General features: G+C 36.4%; 1 protein-coding gene across 1 annotated transcript in view; it reads left to right on the top strand.

The window, feature by feature from the left end:
* Positions 1-19,926, top strand: part of LOC122435621 (sodium/hydrogen exchanger 2-like) — an 89,758-nt gene that overhangs the window by 36,277 nt on the left and 33,555 nt on the right. Inside the window, exons 6-7 of the mRNA XM_043459790.1 lie at positions 3,846-3,935; positions 10,565-10,635. Coding sequence (XP_043315725.1) covers positions 3,846-3,935; positions 10,565-10,635 — 161 coding nt within the window. The remainder of the gene's footprint in view (positions 1-3,845; positions 3,936-10,564; positions 10,636-19,926) is intronic.

The raw sequence follows: 19,926 nt of genomic DNA, 5'->3' as shown, positions 1-19,926 counted from the left end.
ACATCCACTGGATCATCGAAAAAGCAAGAGAGTTCCAGAAATACATCTATTTCTGCTTTATTGACTATGCCAAAGCCTTTGACTGTGTGGATCACAATAAACTGTGGAAAATTCTTAAAGAGATGGGCATACCAGACCACCTGACCTGCCTATTGAGAAACCTATATGCAGGTAAAGAAGGAAGAGTTAAAACTGGACATGGAACAAAACACTGGTTCCAAATAGGAAAAGGAGTACGTCAAGGCTGTATATTGTCACCCTGATTGTTTAACTTATATGCAGAGTACATCATGAGAAACACTGGGATGTAAGAAGCATAAGCTGGAATCAAGATTCCCGGGAGAAATATCAATAACCTCATATATGCAGATGACATCATGCTTATGGCAGAAAGTGAAGAGGAACTAAAAAGCCTCTTGATGATAGTGAAGGAGGAGAGTGAAAAAGTTGGCTTAAAGCTCAACATTCAGAAAACTAAGCTCATTGAATCTGGTCCCATCACTTCATGGGAAATAGATGAGGAAACAGTGAAAACAGTGTCAGACTTCATTTTTTTTGGGCTCCAAAATCACTGCAGATGGTGATTGTAGCCATGAAATTAAAAGACGGTTACTCCTTGGGAGGAAAGTTATGACTAACTTAGATAGCATATTAAAAAAGCAGAGACATTACTTTGCTAACAAAGATCCATCTAGTCAAGGGTATGGTTTTTCCAGTGGTCATGTATAGATGTGAGAGTTGGACTGTGAAGAAAGCTGAGTGCTTAGAAATTGATTCTTTTGAACTGTGGTGTTGGAGAAGACTCTTGAGAGTCCCTTGGACTGCAATTGATCCTTTTGAACTGTGGTGTTAGAGAAGACTCTTGAGAGTCCCTTGGACTGCAAGGAGATCCAACCAGTCCATCATGAAGGAGATCAGTCCTGGGTGTTCATTGGAAGGACTGATGTTGAAGCTGAAACTCCAATACTTTGGCCACCTCCTGAGAAGAGTTGACTCATTGGAAAAGACCCTGATGCTGGGAGGGATTGGGGGCAGGAGGAGAAGGGTATGACAGACGATGAGATGACTAGATGGCATCACTGACTCGATGGACATGAGTTTGAGTAAACTCCAGGAGTTTGTGATGGACAGGGAGGCCTGGCGTGCTGCGATTCATGGGGTCACAAAGAGTTGGACACAACTGAGCGACTGAGCTGAACTGAACTGATAATACATATCAGTATTTCTATCTTCTATTTTTATTTTTTTTTTTGTCACTAAGTTGTGTTCAACTCTTTCCACTCCATGGACTGTAGCTTGCCAGGCTCCTCTGTCAATGGAATTTCCCAGGCAAGAATACTGGAGTGGATTGCCATTTCCTTCTCCAACGGGCTCAGTGGTAAAGAATCCATCTGCCAATGAAGGAGATGTGAGTTTGATTTCTGGGTTGGGAAGATCCTCTGGGGAAGGAAATGGCAAGCCATTCAGCAGTCTTGCCTGCGAAATCCAATGGGCAGAGGAATTTGGTTGGATACTGTCTATGGGGTCGCAAAAGAGTTGGACACAACTTAGCAACCAAAATACAACAATGATAATCTATCTTTTATTCATTCTCTTCTCCACTTGGGTGATGTCTGTCTCCTTGCTAAAGTGAATTCCATGAATGCAGGAAATAAATATGAATTATTCACCCCTATATACTCAGTCTACTAGTGTGGCTCCAATGAAATGAGCAATAAATATCTGAAGTGAGGAAATAAATGAATAAATAGTAAATAAAAGTTAATTTGACATATGAATATACATTATGAACATTTGTAGCAGAGGTTTGAAATCAAGACCATTTTTTAAACCATGATTTTTATTGAGTTACTCAAGCTTCATTTAACCATATATTATTTACTACAGAGATTTAAACATAAAGAACAAAATTTTGTCTCTCAACTATTCTACATCTTTAAAAGACCAGAGTATAATAGTACAAAATACGTAAAATGGCTTATAAGAGGAGATGTCACTGAGTCAGGTTGGTTTGACACGTTTATTTTAAAAGCATTAATATTGACCTATCCATGGTAGACTGAATAGAATGAAATAAGTTAAATGAAGATAGAGAGTCATGTAAAAGGGTTTAAAAATGCAAACATGGAGTCAACCTTTCAAAGACAGGTCGTGAGACAGATCATGGTAGGAGGCTTTTTGTCTGTGATAAATAGTGTTAACGGATGTAGTTATATCCCATGAAAGCACTGTATGGTGATTTTTTAAATGTCAGAATGAATTTAGTGGAATTGCATAACTGAAATATCATCTAAAAAGCAGGAATTACATACAATTATTTATGAAAACCATGTGAATAAGATGATCACCTGACTTTGGGCAATTCAGATGCATTTACAAAAAATTGCATAGCTCCAAATTGGAGAGGAAGCTTTTGGGGTGGCATGTTCATTTGGTGTGTTAAAGCAGTCAGGGCCACGGTAAGGCATTTTTGTCATTCAGAAGTGCTGACGAGTTGATGAAAAACTAGGACACCCCTGAGATTCTTTTAAGTTTCAACCTTAACAGTAATGAAAATTATTACCTGCTTCTTTCCACATTTTTGAAATAAAGTAAAAATAGAAACCTCATGGGAATGCTTTTACAAAGTATTTTGAAAATGACTAGGTAGTGTGGAAGTTCATTTGAAAGCAGTAGATTTTGTTGTTTATTTCAAGCCGGGTTTTTCCATATTCCACTTCATATTTCTTACTTCAGTTCATAACTCTTTCTTAAAGTCCTTGTTTCCAAATGTAGATGCCAGGGCAAATCTCATCTTCTTCTCTTACTTTGCATTCAACCATACTTGGTTTAAAAAGACAAAGCAAAACTAAGTAAAGAGAACTCTGAACAGAGCAACTTGGCTTATAGTAGTCATCCACAGAAGCGCCCTTAACTTCCCAACATAACTGTATCTGTTCCTAACCTCTTCTTTCTTTTTCTTATAACAGAGCTGGGGGTCTCCTATCTCAAGCTATCCCCTGTAATCTATTCCTTTTTTGCCTTGTGTTTTCAATCATTTATTTTCTCTGATGTATATTTACACTGTTCTCAACTAGATTCTTCCCATCAACTTTAAACAGGCTCAAGCAATTCCTATTTAAAACACACTACAGCTACACTAAAGTAATGTTCTCTCTTGACCACATAAAACTTTGTTTCTCCCATCTTTTTTATTAAGGTTACTAATAGTCATTTGTCATTCTCATTTCACTTGAGCTTCCCCAGGGAATCCACGAGTCAAACTCCCACATTCTTGAAATATTCTTTTTTGTGTTTTGTGACAACTGACTTTCTGATTCTCCTCTTACTTCTCTGGTTTCTCTTTCTCTGTCTCTTTTGCAAGCTTATTCTCATTGTGTGTTTATTTACTCAGTTATGTCTGACTTTTTGTGACTCCATGACCCACTGAGCTCCTTTGCCATTCTCTTATCCAGGGATGATGAATAATAAAGACAGAAGTATATATCTGAGGTATTTGTCAATAATTGAAATGAAAATCTCTTGCAGCATTTTGGCTCTGTGATTTAAGTACTTTCTGATTTTGAAATATAGTGGTAGATTTTTTTTTTTTAATGACCCACATTTTTGTCCACAATATATATTCCTGATTGATCTTTATGAGGGAAAATCACAGCACTTCCCTCTAGTGTTAGACCAATGATCCATCTGAATTTTAAGAAAATGTTCTAAATTTTTATCATGGGCAGATTAAGACACATGTGCATATGCACCCACACATAGACACACACAGAGACACACCAGGGAAACATTCAAGCACTAATTTCATATGAAAGAAATTCAGTTTTTTGTTTTTCATTTTGTAGGGAATGACTATTCGTCCTCTTGTTGACTTATTAGATGTGACAAAAAGAGGAGAGACCTCTCCAACTGTGAGTGAACAAATTCTCATTCGGGTAAGATGTCTATATATCATGTATGCCATCTTGTTGATTGGAACTAACCCTTGCATATTAGATCTTTACGTGTTAGATCTTCTTATACTTGAATTTCTCTAATAGAAGGAGTTGTGATTTTCTGAATAGGTATTTGTTATATTGGGCTTCCTAGGTGGCTCAATGGGTAAAGAATCTGCCTGCAATGCAGGAGATGCAGAAGATGTGTGTTCAATCCCTGGGTTGGGAAATTCCCCTGGAGGAGGGCATGACAACCTACTCCAGTATTCTTGCCTGGAGAATTCCATGGACTGAGAAGCCTGGTGGGCTGCAGTCCATAGGGTTGCAAGGAGTCAGACACGACTGAGGCGACTGAGCACACATGCATGTACTCATTTGCTATATTGTAACAATCTGTAATTTGAAAATCAATCAATCAGTTCTTTTAGTAAGTGATAAGATCAATTAAAGTCTGAATGTTAGCATTTGCTCTTGAGAGGGTAACAGGTAGGAAAGCTAGAGATCCCCAAGTAGCAGGAGGAAATAAACTGCAAGTGAAAGTGAAAGTCGCTCAGTCATGTCCAACTCTTTGTGACCCCATAACCTATACAGTTCATGGAATTCTCCAGCCCAGAACACTGGAGTGGGTAGCCTGTTCCCTTCTCCAGGAGATCCTCCCAACCAAGGTTTCCCGCATTGCAGGCGGGATTCTTTACCAGCTGAGCCACCAGGGAAGCCCAGTGGCAGACATTTTTTTTTTCCTTCTATACACAAAATTAAAAGATGCTTCTTTTAATTCTGTGTTGAAGACACCCGGTTCTGCCTTGAGCTAACCAATGTATTTTTCTTATGGAAATGTTTTTCTTAAGCTATGTTAATGAAACTAAGCATCAGCTTTGGAATCTGCCTTTCTTCAAAATGGTTCCGCCTAAGACCTTTTCTTTTCTCAAACCTTGGGCTGATAATGGCTCAACAAACCAGTATTCATGTCACTTGTTTTATGGCCACGGGATGACATGGTACCATCCTATCTCAAAAATGCATATTGTGGGAAAGGGACCTGGTGAAACTCCCTCAGCCTTGAGGCATCTCTCTTATCTGATTAATAGCTTTCTAACAGCCATAAAACACCTTGCTAAAAACTAGCAATGGGGCACTCTTTCTGTTCCTTTCTGATCTCTATGTCAAAATCTTTCCCTATCTCTGTTATGCTTTAATAAAACTTTGCTGCACGAATAGCTCCAAGTAGTCAAGCCTCATCTCTGACCCCCAATAGAAATCCTCTCCTCTGGAGATCATGAATCCTGATGTAACACAAGGCTTGCAGCAGCAACCTTTCACTCTGTTACTATCTGGCTTCCCACATTATCTTAGGAAAGTCTTTTAACATTTTTGTGCACTTGGTTTCCTAATCAGTAAATTTGAATGGCTGTTTACATGATCTCTGAAGGCCCATCCAGGTTGAATAACCTATGAATTAAGATTTTTTTACTGTAAATTATGATTATAAGTGTTTTGGGTTTAACATATTAATTCTTAATACTAGACTAAATTATCCAGTAGCTGAATTGATTTTTTGTTTGGTATTGTAAAGCAATTGCTTACAAACTGACCTTGTAATCTTTATGTAGTTGGGAAATTTTTCTTGGGATATTTTAGCCTTTGGTGGAGTTTTTAATATACAACCAAGGATTGAGAAAGTTAAAAATTTCCATATGCAAATTGCAAAATATACTCTTTGACACAGAGTTTCAAAATTACCCAGAGTTTAGACAAAAATGCCTTATTTCTACATTAGAAGTAAGGAGAAGATCAGAGAAATTTAAAGATGTGAACTCTGTCACTTGGTTTTGTCTTCCTATAGAAATAGAATTGTTATTTGCTTATCTTTGGTGGGCTTTTATAGAATGTAGCAATAGGAATATAGAAATATAGAGAATGTTAAGAATGCTATCAAGATATTCTTATTTTTATTAATGTGGAAACATTTTGGGAATTTTAGTCAAAGGGAAGGGCTGGTTTGTCCACCTTACCTCTAACTTCAATATGGAACAGACCATAATTTTCTGGGATACATTTTCTGCACATATAATGACTTTCATATGTAAAATACTTATTTTATTAATAATTATGTGCCTAAGAGGGCTTCCCAGTGGCCCTAGTGGTAAAGAACCCACTTGCCAGTGCAGAAGACATAAGAGACATGGGTTCAATCCCTGGGGTGGGAAGATTCCCTGGAGAAGGGAATGACAAGCCACTACAGTATTCTTGCTGGGAGAATCCAATGGACAGAGGAGCCTGATGGGCTATGGTCTATAGGGTTGCAAAGAGTTGGACAAGACTAAAGCGACTTAGCAAGCGTGCATGTGCCTAAGAATGTGTACAGATAAACATGATTAGCTCAACTGATTACATTCTTCTTTCAAATTTTATTAGCTAATTGCCCAAGTTGTAAAATAAGCATATGTTGATAATTTTATTATAGGGAAAATCATATTTTTCCTGTGTTATTCCTACCATATGGATGAGTTTTAATGATTGCATAATATATATTATATTGATAAAACATAATATAGCCAATTTATAGGACCAAGTCAAATTCTATTTCCTTTTCCAACTTTTTATTTTAAAGATGTCAAGTGTACAGATTTCAAACATAATTCAATGAATACATATATACCCTTTACCTTGACTCTCTGTTACATTTGCCACATTAGTTTTACCACTCTATATTGGTATATATTATTACTGTTATTTGCTGAATGATTTGAAACTAGGTTGCAGACATCCTGACTATTCACTTCTTAATGCTTCAGCATGCATTATATTTTTAAGTAAAAGGACATTCTAGTACAAAATCACAACTGTTAATCAAATTCAGAAAGGTTAACAATAGTGTTATCTAATTTAATTATGTATTCAAATTTTTTCCAAATGTCCCAATATTTTGGGACAATAGTATTTTTCTCCTCATCTAGGATCACAAGTTGCATTTATTTAATTATTATTATTTTTTCATTTATTTTTATTAGTTGGAGGATAATTGTTTTACAATATTGTAGTGGGTTTTGTCATACATTGACATGAATCAGCCATGGAGTTACATGTATTCCCCATCCTGATCCCCCCTCCCACCTCCCTCTCCACCCGATCCCTCTGGGTCTTCCCAGTGCACCAGGCCCGAGCACTTGTCTCATGCATCCAACCTGGGCTGGAGATCTGTTTCACCATAGATAATATACATGTTTCAATGCTGTTCTCTCGAAACATCCCACCCTTGCTTTCTCCCACAGAGTCCAAAAGTCTGTTCTGCACATCTGTGTCTCTCTTTCTGTTTTGCATATAGGGTTATCATTACCATTTTTCTAAATTCCATATGTATGTGTTAGTATGCTGTAATGTTCTTTATCTTTCTGGCTTACTTCACTCTGTATAATAGGCTCCAGTTTCATCCATCTCATTAGAACTGATTCAAATGAATTCTTTTTAATGGCTGAGTAATATTCCATGGTGTATATGTACCACCACTTCCTTATCCATTCGTCTGCTAATGGGCATCTAGGTGGCTTCCATGTCCTGGCTATTATAAACAGTGCTGCGATGAACATTGGGGTGCACGTGTCTCTTTCAGATCTGGTTTCCTCAGTGTTAATGCCCAGAAGTGGGATTGCTGGGTCATATGGCAGTTCTATTTCCAGTTTTGTAAGAAATCTCCACACTGTTCTCCATAGCGGCTGTACTAGTTTGCATTCCCACCAACAGTGTAAGAGGGTTCCCTTTTCTCCACACCCTCTCCAGCATTTATTGCTTGTAGACTTTTGGATAGTAGCCATCCTGTCTGTCGTGTAATGGTACCTCATTGTGGTTTTGATTTGCATTTCTCTGATAATGAGTGATGTTGAGCATCTTTTCATGTGTTTGTTAGCCATCTGTATGTCTTCTTTGGAGAAATGTCTGTTTAGTTCTTTGGCCCATTTTTTGATTGGGTCATTTATTTTTCTGAAATTGAGCTTCAGGAGTTGCTTGTATATTTTTGAGATTAATCCTTTGTCTGTTTCTTCATTTGCTATTATTTTCTCCCAATCTGAGGGCTGTCTTTTCACCTTGCTTATAGTTTCCATTGTTGTGCAAAAGAACTTAAGTTTCATTAGGTCCCATTTGTTTATTTTTGCTTTTATTTCCAATATTCTGGGAGGTGGTTCATAGAGGATCTTGCTGTGGTTTATGTCGGAGAGTGTTTTGCCTATGTTCTCCTCTAGGAGTTTTATACTTTCTGGTCTTACATTTAGATCTTTAATCCATTTTGAGTTTATTGTTGTGTATGGTGTCCAAAAGTGTTCTAGTTCCATTATTTTACAAGTGGTTGACCAGTTTTCCCAGCACCACTTGTTAAAGAGGTTGTCTTTTTTCTACTGTATATCCTTGCCTCCTTTGTTGAAGATAAGGTGTCCATTGGTTCATGGATTTATCTCTGGGCTTTCTATTCTGTTCCATTGATCTATATTTCTGTCTTTGTGCCAGGACCATACTGTCTTGATGACTGTGGCTTTGTAGTATAGCCTGAAGTCAGGCAGGTTGATTCCTCCATTTCCATTCTTCTTTCTCAAGATTATTTTGGCTATTCGAGGTTTTTTGTATTTCCATACAAATTGTGAAATTATTTGTTCTAGTTCTGTGAAGAATACCGTTGGTAGCTTGATAGGGATTGCATTGAATCTATAGATTCACATTTTCACAGTATTGATTCTTCCAATCCATGAACACGGCATATTTCTCCATCTATTTGTGTCCTCTTTGATTTCTCTCATCAGTGTTTTATAGTTTTCTATGTATAGGTCTTTTGTTTCTTTAGGTAGATATACTCCTAAGTATTTTATTCTTTTTGTTGCAATGGTGAATGGTATTGTTTCCTTAATTTCTCTCTGTTTTCTCCTTGTTTTCTCCTTGTTAGTGTATAGGAATGCAAGGGATTTCTGTGTGTTAATTTTATATCCTGCAACTTTACTATATTCATTGATTAGTTCTAGTAATTTTCTGGTAGAGTCTTTAGGTTTTTCTATGTAGAGGATCATGTCATCTGCAAACAGTGAGAGTTTCACTTCTTCTTTTCCTATCTGGATTCCTTTTACTTCTTTTTCTGCTCTGATTGCTGTGGCCAACACTTCCAACACTATGTTGAATAGTAGTGGTGAGAGTGGGCACCCTTGTCTTGTTCCTGATTTCAGGGAAATTGCTTTCAATTTTTCACCATTGAGGGTAATGCTTGCTGTGGGTTTGTCATATATAGCTTTTATTATGTTGAGGTATGTTCCTTCTATTCCTGCTTTTTTGGAGAGTTTTAATCATAAATGAGTGTTGAATTTTGTCAAAGGCTTTCTCTGCATCTATTGAGATAATCATATGGTTTTTATCTTTCATTTGTTAATGTGGTGTATTACATTGATTGATTTGCGGATATTAAAGAATCCTTGCATTCCTGGGATAAAGCCCACTTGGTCATGGTGTATGATTGTTTTAATATGTTGTTGGATTCTGTTTGCTAGAATTTTGTTAAGGATTTTTGCATCTATGTTCATCAGTGATATTGGCCTGTAGTTTTCTTTTTTTGTGGCATCTTTGTCTGGTTTTGGAATTAGGGTGATGGTGGCCTCATAGAATGAGTTTGGAAGTTTACCATCTTCTGCAATTTTCTGGAAGAGTTTGAGTAAGATATGTGTTAGCTCTTCTCTAAATTTTTGGTCACACATTGCATTTAGTTGTCATATCCTTTCAGTTACCTTTAATCTAACACTGTTTTTCAACATTTTGTTACTTTTCATGGCACTGCCATTTTTGAAAAGTTCATGAATATATTTTGTATCAATATAATATTACTCAAATTGGGTTTATTATTTCTTTATAAATATATTCAGTTTATTTTTTGTGATGTCATGTCAAATTAAACTTTTAATCTTAGCACTTAAAATCCTTTGTTAACTGCTTTCTTTCCCCACCCTTGATGTGCATCTATCCAACGTTCTTTTTTCATAAATCTCTTATAAAGTTCCTTATTTTCTCCCATGTATGTTACTCATGATGTTCCCATTACAAGAATGATTTATTTTTTCCGTATATAACCCCATTTCTTCTAGGGCAAGCTCACACTGCACAGTTTCATATAAGCCTTCTCTAAATTCACCTTTTTCTATTTCTTTCCTAAATATTCCTTTTCTTGCTGCATTTATACATATACACATGCCAGGTTTAAATTGAATTATCATGTATGTGCTTTGATCTTGCCTCTCCAGTTCGGTTCTACATCTTTCAGAAGCAAGAATTATGCCTTTTACATCTTTTATTTCTTTCACTTTACCAGGCCTAGACTTTGGTAATTGAATGAATTTATCATATGATACTGATTAATATGTGCATTTTCATTTTTAAATGGAGACTGTCTAATGCTTATGCTAGAATTATTGCAAACATTCACATTTATAAATATAGATGTTCTTTTTTATGCTTACCCTGAAAAGAGTTTAGGATTAAAAAAAAACAAGCAACTCAGATGAAATCAACAACTTTGAAGATGGTTTTAGGAGATCCTTAAGCATTAACTAACCAAGTTCCTCATGTATACTATATACTTAGACATATGTTTTGTTTTATTTCAGTTCTTTGATCATTTGCTGGCTGGCATAGAAGATATATCAGGACACTGGGGACAATATTACTGGAAAGACAAGTGAGGATTTGCCAAAAATATGCTTGTGTACATGCATAGAAAAATGGAAATGAGCCTGTGTATCTTTCTGTATGTTTCTGTTAGGAATAGTTGAGATTTACTCATTCACATGTTTAAAAAATGATAACAGCTAAAGAAACAAAGATCTTTCTTTTTCTTATCATGAAGGATATGACCAACCCTAAGTCCGGACCTTAAAACTAAATAGTGTGTCATAAAATTCTCAGACCTTCCTGGGGTGGGGGTGGGGGGTATTATGCACAGTTCCAGGGAAAGTGATTTTACTTCAAATCATGTTACTATCCTAAATGAAGTCTCTAATATTTTGTCACTTAAAACGTATCCAAACTTTTTTATACGTCAGTTTACAATTCTAACTACTGTTAGCTTCCTTCCACATCTCTTTCTGTTCTCTCTGCCATATACCATACTGTAGTCATGTCTTTACTAACACAGTAAGTTCAGCACATTGTTACCTTAAAGCCTTTGTGTAATGTTCCTGTTGCCTGAAATTCTCTTTTACTTGATTTTTGCATGCCTAGTACCTTCATGTCATTTAAGCCTTGGCTAAAATTTCATTTCCTCAAAGAGTTATTCCCTTAATATTCATTCTGTATTATATCAATGTACTGTAATTATCTGATATTTTAATGTTTTTTATTTATTAAATGATATTTTATTTTAATTTAAAAAATATAATTCATATAAAATATATCATTCTTATAAGTTTCTCTCCAACTAAAATATAAGTGGCAAAAGGACAGAGACCTTGTTTGCATTGTTAAGTTATGTAACTGTAGCACTTAGAAAAGTTCCTTCTACATAATAGGTGTGCATGTGTGCATGCTAAGTCACTTCATTCCTATCCAACTCTTTGCGACCCTATAGACTGTAGCCCGCCAGGCTCCTCTGTCCATGAGATTCTTCAGGAAAGAATACTGGAGTGGGCTGCTGTGCCCTCCTCCAGGGTATCTTACTGACCCACAGGTCGAGCCCATGTCTCTTATGTCTCCTTCATTAGCAGGCAGGTTTTTTACTTCTAGCGCCACCTGGGAAACCCTACATAATAGGTACCTGATAAATATTTTTAAATAAAGAAGTGAATGACTGAGTGAATTATAAAAGGAATACTTTTAATGCTGATATTAAATGTAGTCTGAGATTTTAAATCCAAATATTTAAACTATTCTAAATTAAGACCTATTCATAAGTACCCTGGTAGCAACACATATTAAAATTTGCTGCTTCAGCCTAGATTCCTTGCAGGAGCTGTGTAAAAAAACAAATACGGCTTTAGCAGCAAACACTTGGCACAAGCAGTAGGGTCGATACTTTGTCAATATCCTTTTATGCCACATTACAGGAGAGATGGCTTCCATGGTGAAGTTAAGATCAGAGAACCAAGAGAAATTTTACTAGTGTTCATCCTCAAAGAAAGTTAAATTTAAACTCTGATAAGGAAATATTCATTTACCCGTCTTGTAAATGCAAAGGATCTAACAAAAATCATTTTTTTTTCCATGTTTGATTTGGATGCATGCTTTTGATCATAGAGAAGGGATGTAGACCATGATAAACCATGATTGGGACATGTTTGTGTGTGTTAGTCCCTCAGTCATGTCTGACTCCTTGTGACCCAATAGACTGTAGCCCACCAAGCTCCTCTGTTCATGGGAATTCTCCAGGCAAGAATACTGGAGTGGATTGCCATTCCCTTTTCCAGGGTATCTTCCTGACCCAGGGATCAAATATGGATCTCCTGCACTGGAAGTAGATTCTTTACCATATGAGCCACTAGGGAAGCCCCTACACTTACTGTCTTGCCCTTTCTAATAATGCAAACAGCCTAGCACTTTTTTTTTTTTTTTACAATAAACAATTTGAGCTAATTACCTGGATCTCTGCTTAAGTATGTTCCATGTGGTTTTATGCAGTGACTTTTGTTGGTAGAAGAGCTACACACACACTTCGAAGACTTTATACTTACACAGATTTGGGTCATCTCCTTTCCTTCTCCCTTTGCTCTCACCTGTTGTATACAAATATCCTCTTCCTCTAAAGTAGAATCTCTACCATGCCCCATAAATTTCTGGGTCCAATTTTTTCATTGGCAAAAATTGCTATTTAACTTTGTAAAGTTTTGTTTTTCTGATATTGACTCTCTTCCTGAGCAAATTTCATGTTGACGGCTTGAGCCTAGAGTCAAGGTGGCTTTAAACTCCTGGAGCATCAGAAAGTGACTTTAAAGTATGTAAACATTTAAAAAAGAAATAGACCTCAGGGAACTATTCAAGATTGTGGTGAATTTTTTTTTAATGTGAACTTATTGCCTATAAATCTATATTTAGCTGGTATTTTCACTCAAGTGTTGTGAAACTGTAGTTTCACATGGTTTATTTTTCATTTTGTGAGTTTACTGTGTGAGTTTAAAATCAGGTTCCTTAAGCAAATAGTTAACACTGGTGTTCCAGTCCTTTTCTCATTCATTGAAATAAACTATATTTCAGTGGCCTTCTCTGAAATATAGACCCTATATAGCCAGTACTTCTGTCTTTGGTGTAAATATTTTTTCTTCGTAAGTCTGTATTTCCCTTGGCTTGATTGATGATAGTGGGATAATCCTAAAGCTGCAATTTCCTAATAAAGACATTTGAAATTAAAATTTCTTATGTTTTTTTTTCTTCTCTTTACACCTTAGAGTAAATTTTCCATTTAAACAAGTTACATATGAAATAGGCAGTGGGTGAACCAGTTCTGGGACCTTCTAACTATAGCATAAAAATTCCTGAAATAAATGGCACTAATTTCCTGGAATTTTTATTTTATTTACTTCTTGAACAGATTGGAGTATTTGAACAGCAAGTATCTGCAGAAGATTTTGCTCAGAGAATATGATCAGTCCAGATCAAGCATTGTGCTTCTTTATGAAAAGCTTGAAAGAAAACATGCTATTGAGCTAGCAGAAGCAGGCCAGTTAGTGCACACACCATCTAGTACATCTTTGCTGTAAGTGCGTGCATGTGTGTGTTTATGCATGTGTGCAGTGCATGCATGTATTTATGCATGTGTGTGTCTATGTTTTCATTGGTTTAGTGAAATATCACACAAAAATTGCAGAATTATTTAAAGTTCTATCCCTTAAAAGTGCAATCATCTTTCCTTGAATCACTTCCTGGGAAAATATGAAGAACTCAGTAAATTGAGGATGTTTGAGTAGCACAGGCTGCATTGTTTAGCAAACAGTGGTGAACAAATCTTAATGGAATACATTGTCTATGAAACTTCAGCTTCTAAGAGTTTAGAAATGTTGTCTCTTTTAAGAAATATATGTTTGCATTTTTATTTCATTTAAAGACTCATGTTGGATTTGCATATAGGGTTATCATTACCATCTTTCTAAATTCCATATATATGTGTTAGTATACTGTAATGGTCTTTATCTTTCTGGCTTACTTCACTCTGTATAATGGGCTCCAGTTTCATCCATCTCATTCACCAGCCCAGGTTGGGTGCATGAGACAAGTGCTCAGGTCTGGTGCACTGGGAAGACCCAGAGGGATCAGGTAGAGAGGGAGATGGGAGGGGGGATTGGGATGGGGAATACATGTAAATCCATGGCTGATTCATGTCAATGTATTACAAAAACCACTACAATATTGTTAAGTAATTAACCTCCAACTAATAAAAATAAATGAAAAAAAAATAAAGACTCATGTTGGGTAAAATAATTTACCATTAGCTTTTGTTGACTAAGAACTGAACTGAGTGTTAAAAGGTATTTAGTTTTTCTTTTTTATTTTGCTGAAGAGAACAAATGGAGAGAAATATAATTTAGAGATTTCTTTGCTGTAGGTCTTTAGGTAATTGTTTGGAGAGAATAGATAGATCTTGAAAAGGGAAAATAAAACAAAGGGAAAGAAATAAGGAAAGAAAATTATGTTACTATGAATAATTATTAACTGTATTTGGTGCTGAGTAGGAATTGATGCTTTCCTGCATCACAAAATTTTGAGGAGGGGGGAGGTTCTTTTATTAATTCTTTATAGATTGTTAAGATCCTTCAAGAATAATTTGTTTTAACAGGTATGAGGCAACTGTAGTTGCATATTTAGTCTAGGACAAAATAATTAACTACCTTACCCTAAGGCCCATCATTCTTAATCAGCAAGTGCAGATTTGACAGGAATGCATTTCACCAGTGGATAGGTCATTTCTCTATTTTACATTCAGAAGTTGAGGCCTCGCTGTTTAGCCATTGTTTAATAGTAATTGGCTAGAACATTATTATAGCCCTTAGATATAAATGGTGTGTACTGACATGGAACTATATCCAGGACATAATATTGATTAGAATCAGAATACTGAAAAATGAAAGTGTAGCATGATCACTTTTATAGAAAATATAATTTATTTACCTGTATCTGTATGTGTGCATAAAAATTCTGAAAATGTGTACACCAAGAGTTAACTGTCATTTTTCTCTAGGTAATGAGATTGCTTGATTTTTGTGTTATTCTTTATATTGTTGTATATTTTTGGTTATGTATACATTAATTTTAGGGAAAAACCTTAAATCCATTGAGGAAAGGAAATCGTCAAAATCCAAAGCAAAACAGAACTTAAGGAAAAAAAAAAAGATCCCAAACTCCACAGTGTAAGAATGGGAGTCCTCTGGGTTCCAAACAGTTGACCAAAGTTAAGTGATGTTTTTCTCAACAATAAGTTAGGAAATAAACACTAGAATACTATATTTTGATATAGTACAAAATAATTTTTGTTTTCAGAGATTATTATTTAGAATACAACATTTTTTTTCATTGTTGAGTTTATGACTTGCCTTTTTAAAGTGAACTGCACCAGATGACCTACTGAAGTATTTTCTGCTATAACGTATTGCCGCTATTGTCTCAGTTGAATCTTCTGTATTAAGTAGAGGTGGCTGGCTATGGGGAGGGGAAGTTAGATGGGTAACAATTTTTACGCCATAGACTCTTGAATAGATCAGGCTTTGGACATATTTAGGAATATTAATATTTTTCTTTTAAGCCAGGTACAAATAACCAAAACACAGTTAAGAGCTAAATAAATTTGATGTATTTGAATAGTATACATAGCAATTCTGATTTATTCAGGACTCTAAGTGTAAATTCTATTTTATGTAAATCACACAAATAGGCTCACATCATTGTCTGAAATGACCTCAGAAATATTGACATTTCCCTTTGAAATAGTAATATAAATCTGGCATTAATATTAGGATAAGAAGTATGCAAACCTTTTAGTAATTTATAAGCCTTTACTAAAGATAATATATTTCTGAATTTGAATGGAGACAAAAGCTTCAATTGCACAATTGTTATAAAAATATTGTAAGTTTGTTTATATAGGAGAAGGCAATTCTCGTTAGATGGTTCAGTTCAGTCGCTCAGTCATGTCCGACTCTTTGCGACCTCATGAATCACAGCACGTCAAGCCTCCCTGTCAATCACCAACTCCCGGAGTTTACTCAAACTCAAGTTCATCGAGTCGGTGATGCCATCCAGACATCTCATCCTCTGTCGTCCCTTTCTCCTCCTGCCTCCAATCCCTCCCAGCATCAGGGTCTTTTCCAATGAGTCAACTCTTCGCAGGAGGTGGCCAAAGTATTGGCGTTTCAGTTTCAGCATCAGTCCTTCCAATGAACACCCAGGACTGATCTCCTTTAGGATGGACTGGTTGGATCTCCTTGCAGTCCAAGGGACTCTCAAGAGTCTTCTCCAACACCACAGTTCAAAAGCATCAATTTTTCAGCACTCAGCTTTCTTCACAGTCCAACTCTCACATCCATACATGACCACTGGAAAAACCATAGCCTTGACTAGATGGACCTTTGTTGGCAAAGCAATGTCTCTGCTTTTTAATATACTATCTAGGTTGGTCATAACTTTCCTTCCAAGGAGTAAGCATCTTTTAATTTCATGGTTGCAATCACCATCTGCAGTGATTTTGGAGCCCAAAAAAATAAAGTTTGGTAGCATACTTTAAAATCTCAAGACACTTCATACCCATTAGAATGGCTGTTAAAAAAAAAAAAAAACAAAATAGAAAATACCAAGTATTGGACAGAAAATAACATGTGTTGGCCAGACTGTGTTGGGATTGGCACCCTGTTGGGGATGTAAACAGGTGCAGCCTCTGTGGAAGATGATACAGTGATTCTTCAAGAAATTTAAACATAAAATTACCATATGATCTAGCAATTCCACTTCTGGGTATTTACCCAAAAGTAGTGAAAGCAGAGACTTGAACAGATATTTGTATGTCTTTGTTCGTAGCAGCATTACTTACAATAGGCAGAATGTGGAGGTGACCTAAGTGGCCGTTGATGAATGAATACACAAATTGTGGTAAATACATTATATATATACACATCTTTTAGAATTTGAACTAGCTCAACTATAATTCCATCACCTTCACTAGCTTTATTCACAGTGATGCGTCCTAAGGGCCATTTGACTTTGCACTCCGGGATGTCTGACTCTAGGTGAGTGATCACACCATCATGATTATCTGTGTCATTAAGATCTTTTTTGTATAGTTCTTCTGTGTATTGTCACCATCTCTTCTTAATATCTTCTGCTTCTGTTAGGTCCATATCGTTTCTGTCCTTTATTGTGCACATCTTTGCATGAAATATTCCCTTGGTATCTCTAATTTTCTTAAGAAGAACTTTGTTTTTCCCATTCTATTGTTTTCCTCTATTGCTTTACATTGATCAATTAAGGAAGGCTTTCTTATCTCTCCTTGCTATTCTTTGGAACTCTACATTCAGATGGGTATATCTTTCCTTTTCTCCTTTGCCTTTAGCTTCTCTTCTTTTCTCAGCTATTTGTAAGGCCTCCTCAGACAACCATTTTTCCTTTTCACATTTCTTTTTCTTGGGGAAGGTTTTGATCACTGCCTCCTGTACATTGTCATTAACCTCTGTCCATAGTTCTTCAGGCACTCTGTCTATCAGATCTAATCCCTTGAATCTATTTGTCACTTCCACTGTGTAATTGTAAGGGATTTGATTTAGGTCCTACCTGAATGATCTAGTGTTTTTTCCTACTTCTTTAAATGTAACTCTGAATTTAGCAATAGGGAGTTCATGATCTGAGCCACAGTAAGCTCCCAGTCTTGTTTTGTTGATATGAAGAGCTTCTCCATTTTCAGCTCAGTTCAGTTGAGTTCAGTCACTCATTTGTGTCCTACTCTGTGACCCCATGGACTGCAGCATGCCAGGCTTCCCTGTCCATCATCAATTCCCAGAGCTTACTCAAACTCATGTGCATTGAGTCAGTGATGACATCCAACCATCTCATCCTCTGTCAACCCCTTCTCCTCCTGCCCTCAGTCTTTCCCTGCTTCCGAGTCTTTTCCAATGAGTCAGTTCTTCCCATCAGGTGGCCAAAGTATTGGAGCTTTAGCTTCAGCATGAGTCCTTCCAATGAATATTCAGGACTGATTTCCTTTAAGATTGGCAGGTTTGATCTCCTTGCAGTCCAAGGGACTCTCAAGAGACTTCTCCAACACCACAGTTCAAAAGCATCAATTCTTCAGTGCTCAGCTTTCTATATGGTCCAACTCTCACATCCATACATGACTACTGGAAAAACAACAGCTTTGACTAGACAAACCTCTGTCAGCAAAGTAACATCTCTGACATTTAATACACTAAGTTTGTCATAGATTTTCTTCCAAGGAACAATCTTCTTTTAATTTCATGACTGCAGTCACAATGTGCAGTAATTATGGAGCCCAAGAAAATAAAGTCTGTCACTGTTTCCATTGTTTGCCCATCTATTTGCCAGGAAGTGATGGGACTAATTGCCATGATTTTAGTTTTTTGAATGTTGAGTTTTACACCAGCATTTTAACTCTCCTCTTTCACCTTCATCAAGAGTCTCTTAAGTTCCTCTTCACTTTCTGGCTTAAGAATGGTGTCATCTGCATATCTGAGGCTATTTATATTACTCCCAGTGATCTTGATTCCAGCTTGTGCTTCATCCAAGCCTGGCATTTCACATGATATATTCTTCATGTAAGTTAAATAAGCAAGGTGGCAATAGACACCTTGGTGTACTCCTTTACCAATTTGGAACCAGTCTGGTGTCCCATGTCCGGTTCTAACCATTGATCCTTGACCTCCATATAGATTTCCCATGAGGAAAGTGGTCTACTATTCCCATCTCTTTAAGAATTTCCCACAGTTTGTGTCAATCCATACAATGAAAGGATTTGGTATAGTCAATAAAGCAGAAATATATGTTTTTCTGGATTTCTCTTGCTTTTTCTATGATTCATTGGATGTTGGCACTTTGATCTCTGATTCCTCTGCCTTTCCTAAATCCAGCTTGAACATCTGGAAGTTTTTGATTCATGTACTGTTGAAGACTAGCTTGGAGAATTTTGAGTATTGTTTTGCTAACTTGTGAGATGAGCACAATTGTGTGGTACCTTGAACAATCTTTGCCATTGCCTTTCTTTGGGATTGGAATGAAAACTGACATTTCCAGTCCTGTGGCCACTGCTGTGTTTTCCAAATGTGCTGGCATATTGAGTGCAGCAGTTTAACGGCATCATCTTTTAGTATTTGAAATAGCTCAACTGGAATTCCATCACCTCCACTAGTTTTGTTCATAGTGATGCTTCCTGAGGCCCACTTGACTTCACACTCCAGGATGCCTGGCTCTAGGTGAGTGATTGCACCATTGTGGTTATCTATGTCTTTAAGAACTTTTTTGTATCATTTTTTTCTGTGTATTCTTGCCATCTGTTCTTAATATCTCTTCATTTCTGCCATAAGGTTGGTGTCATCTGCATATCTGAGGTTAGAATATAATCAATAAGAATTCGGTATTAGCCATCTGGTGATGTCTAGGTCTTCTCGTGTGTTGTTGGAAGAGAGTATTTGCTATGACCAGTGTGTTCTCTTGGCAAAACCCTGTTAGCCTTTGACCTGCTTCACTTTGTATTCCAGGCCAAACTTTCCTGTTACTCCAGGTATCTCTTGACATCCTACTTTTGCATTCCAGTCCACTATGATGAAAAGGACACTTTTTTTTTTTTTGATGTTAATTCTAGAAGGTCTTGTAGGTCATCATAGGACTGTTCAGTTTTATTGGCATTAGTGGTTGGGGCATAGTCTTGAGTTATGGTGATATTGAATGGTTTGCCTGGAAATTAACAGAGATCATTCTGTCCTTCTTCTTCTTCTTCTTTTTTTTTTTAAACTTTACAACATGGTATTGGTTTTGCCATACTTTGACT

The sequence above is a fragment of the Cervus canadensis genome, chromosome X, assembly GCF_019320065.1.
Source record: "Cervus canadensis isolate Bull #8, Minnesota chromosome X, ASM1932006v1, whole genome shotgun sequence".
Classification (NCBI taxonomy): Eukaryota; Metazoa; Chordata; class Mammalia; order Artiodactyla; family Cervidae; genus Cervus; species Cervus canadensis.
The sequence above is the reverse complement of the archived record's forward strand: the minus strand, read 5'-3'. Positions and strand labels throughout refer to the sequence as shown.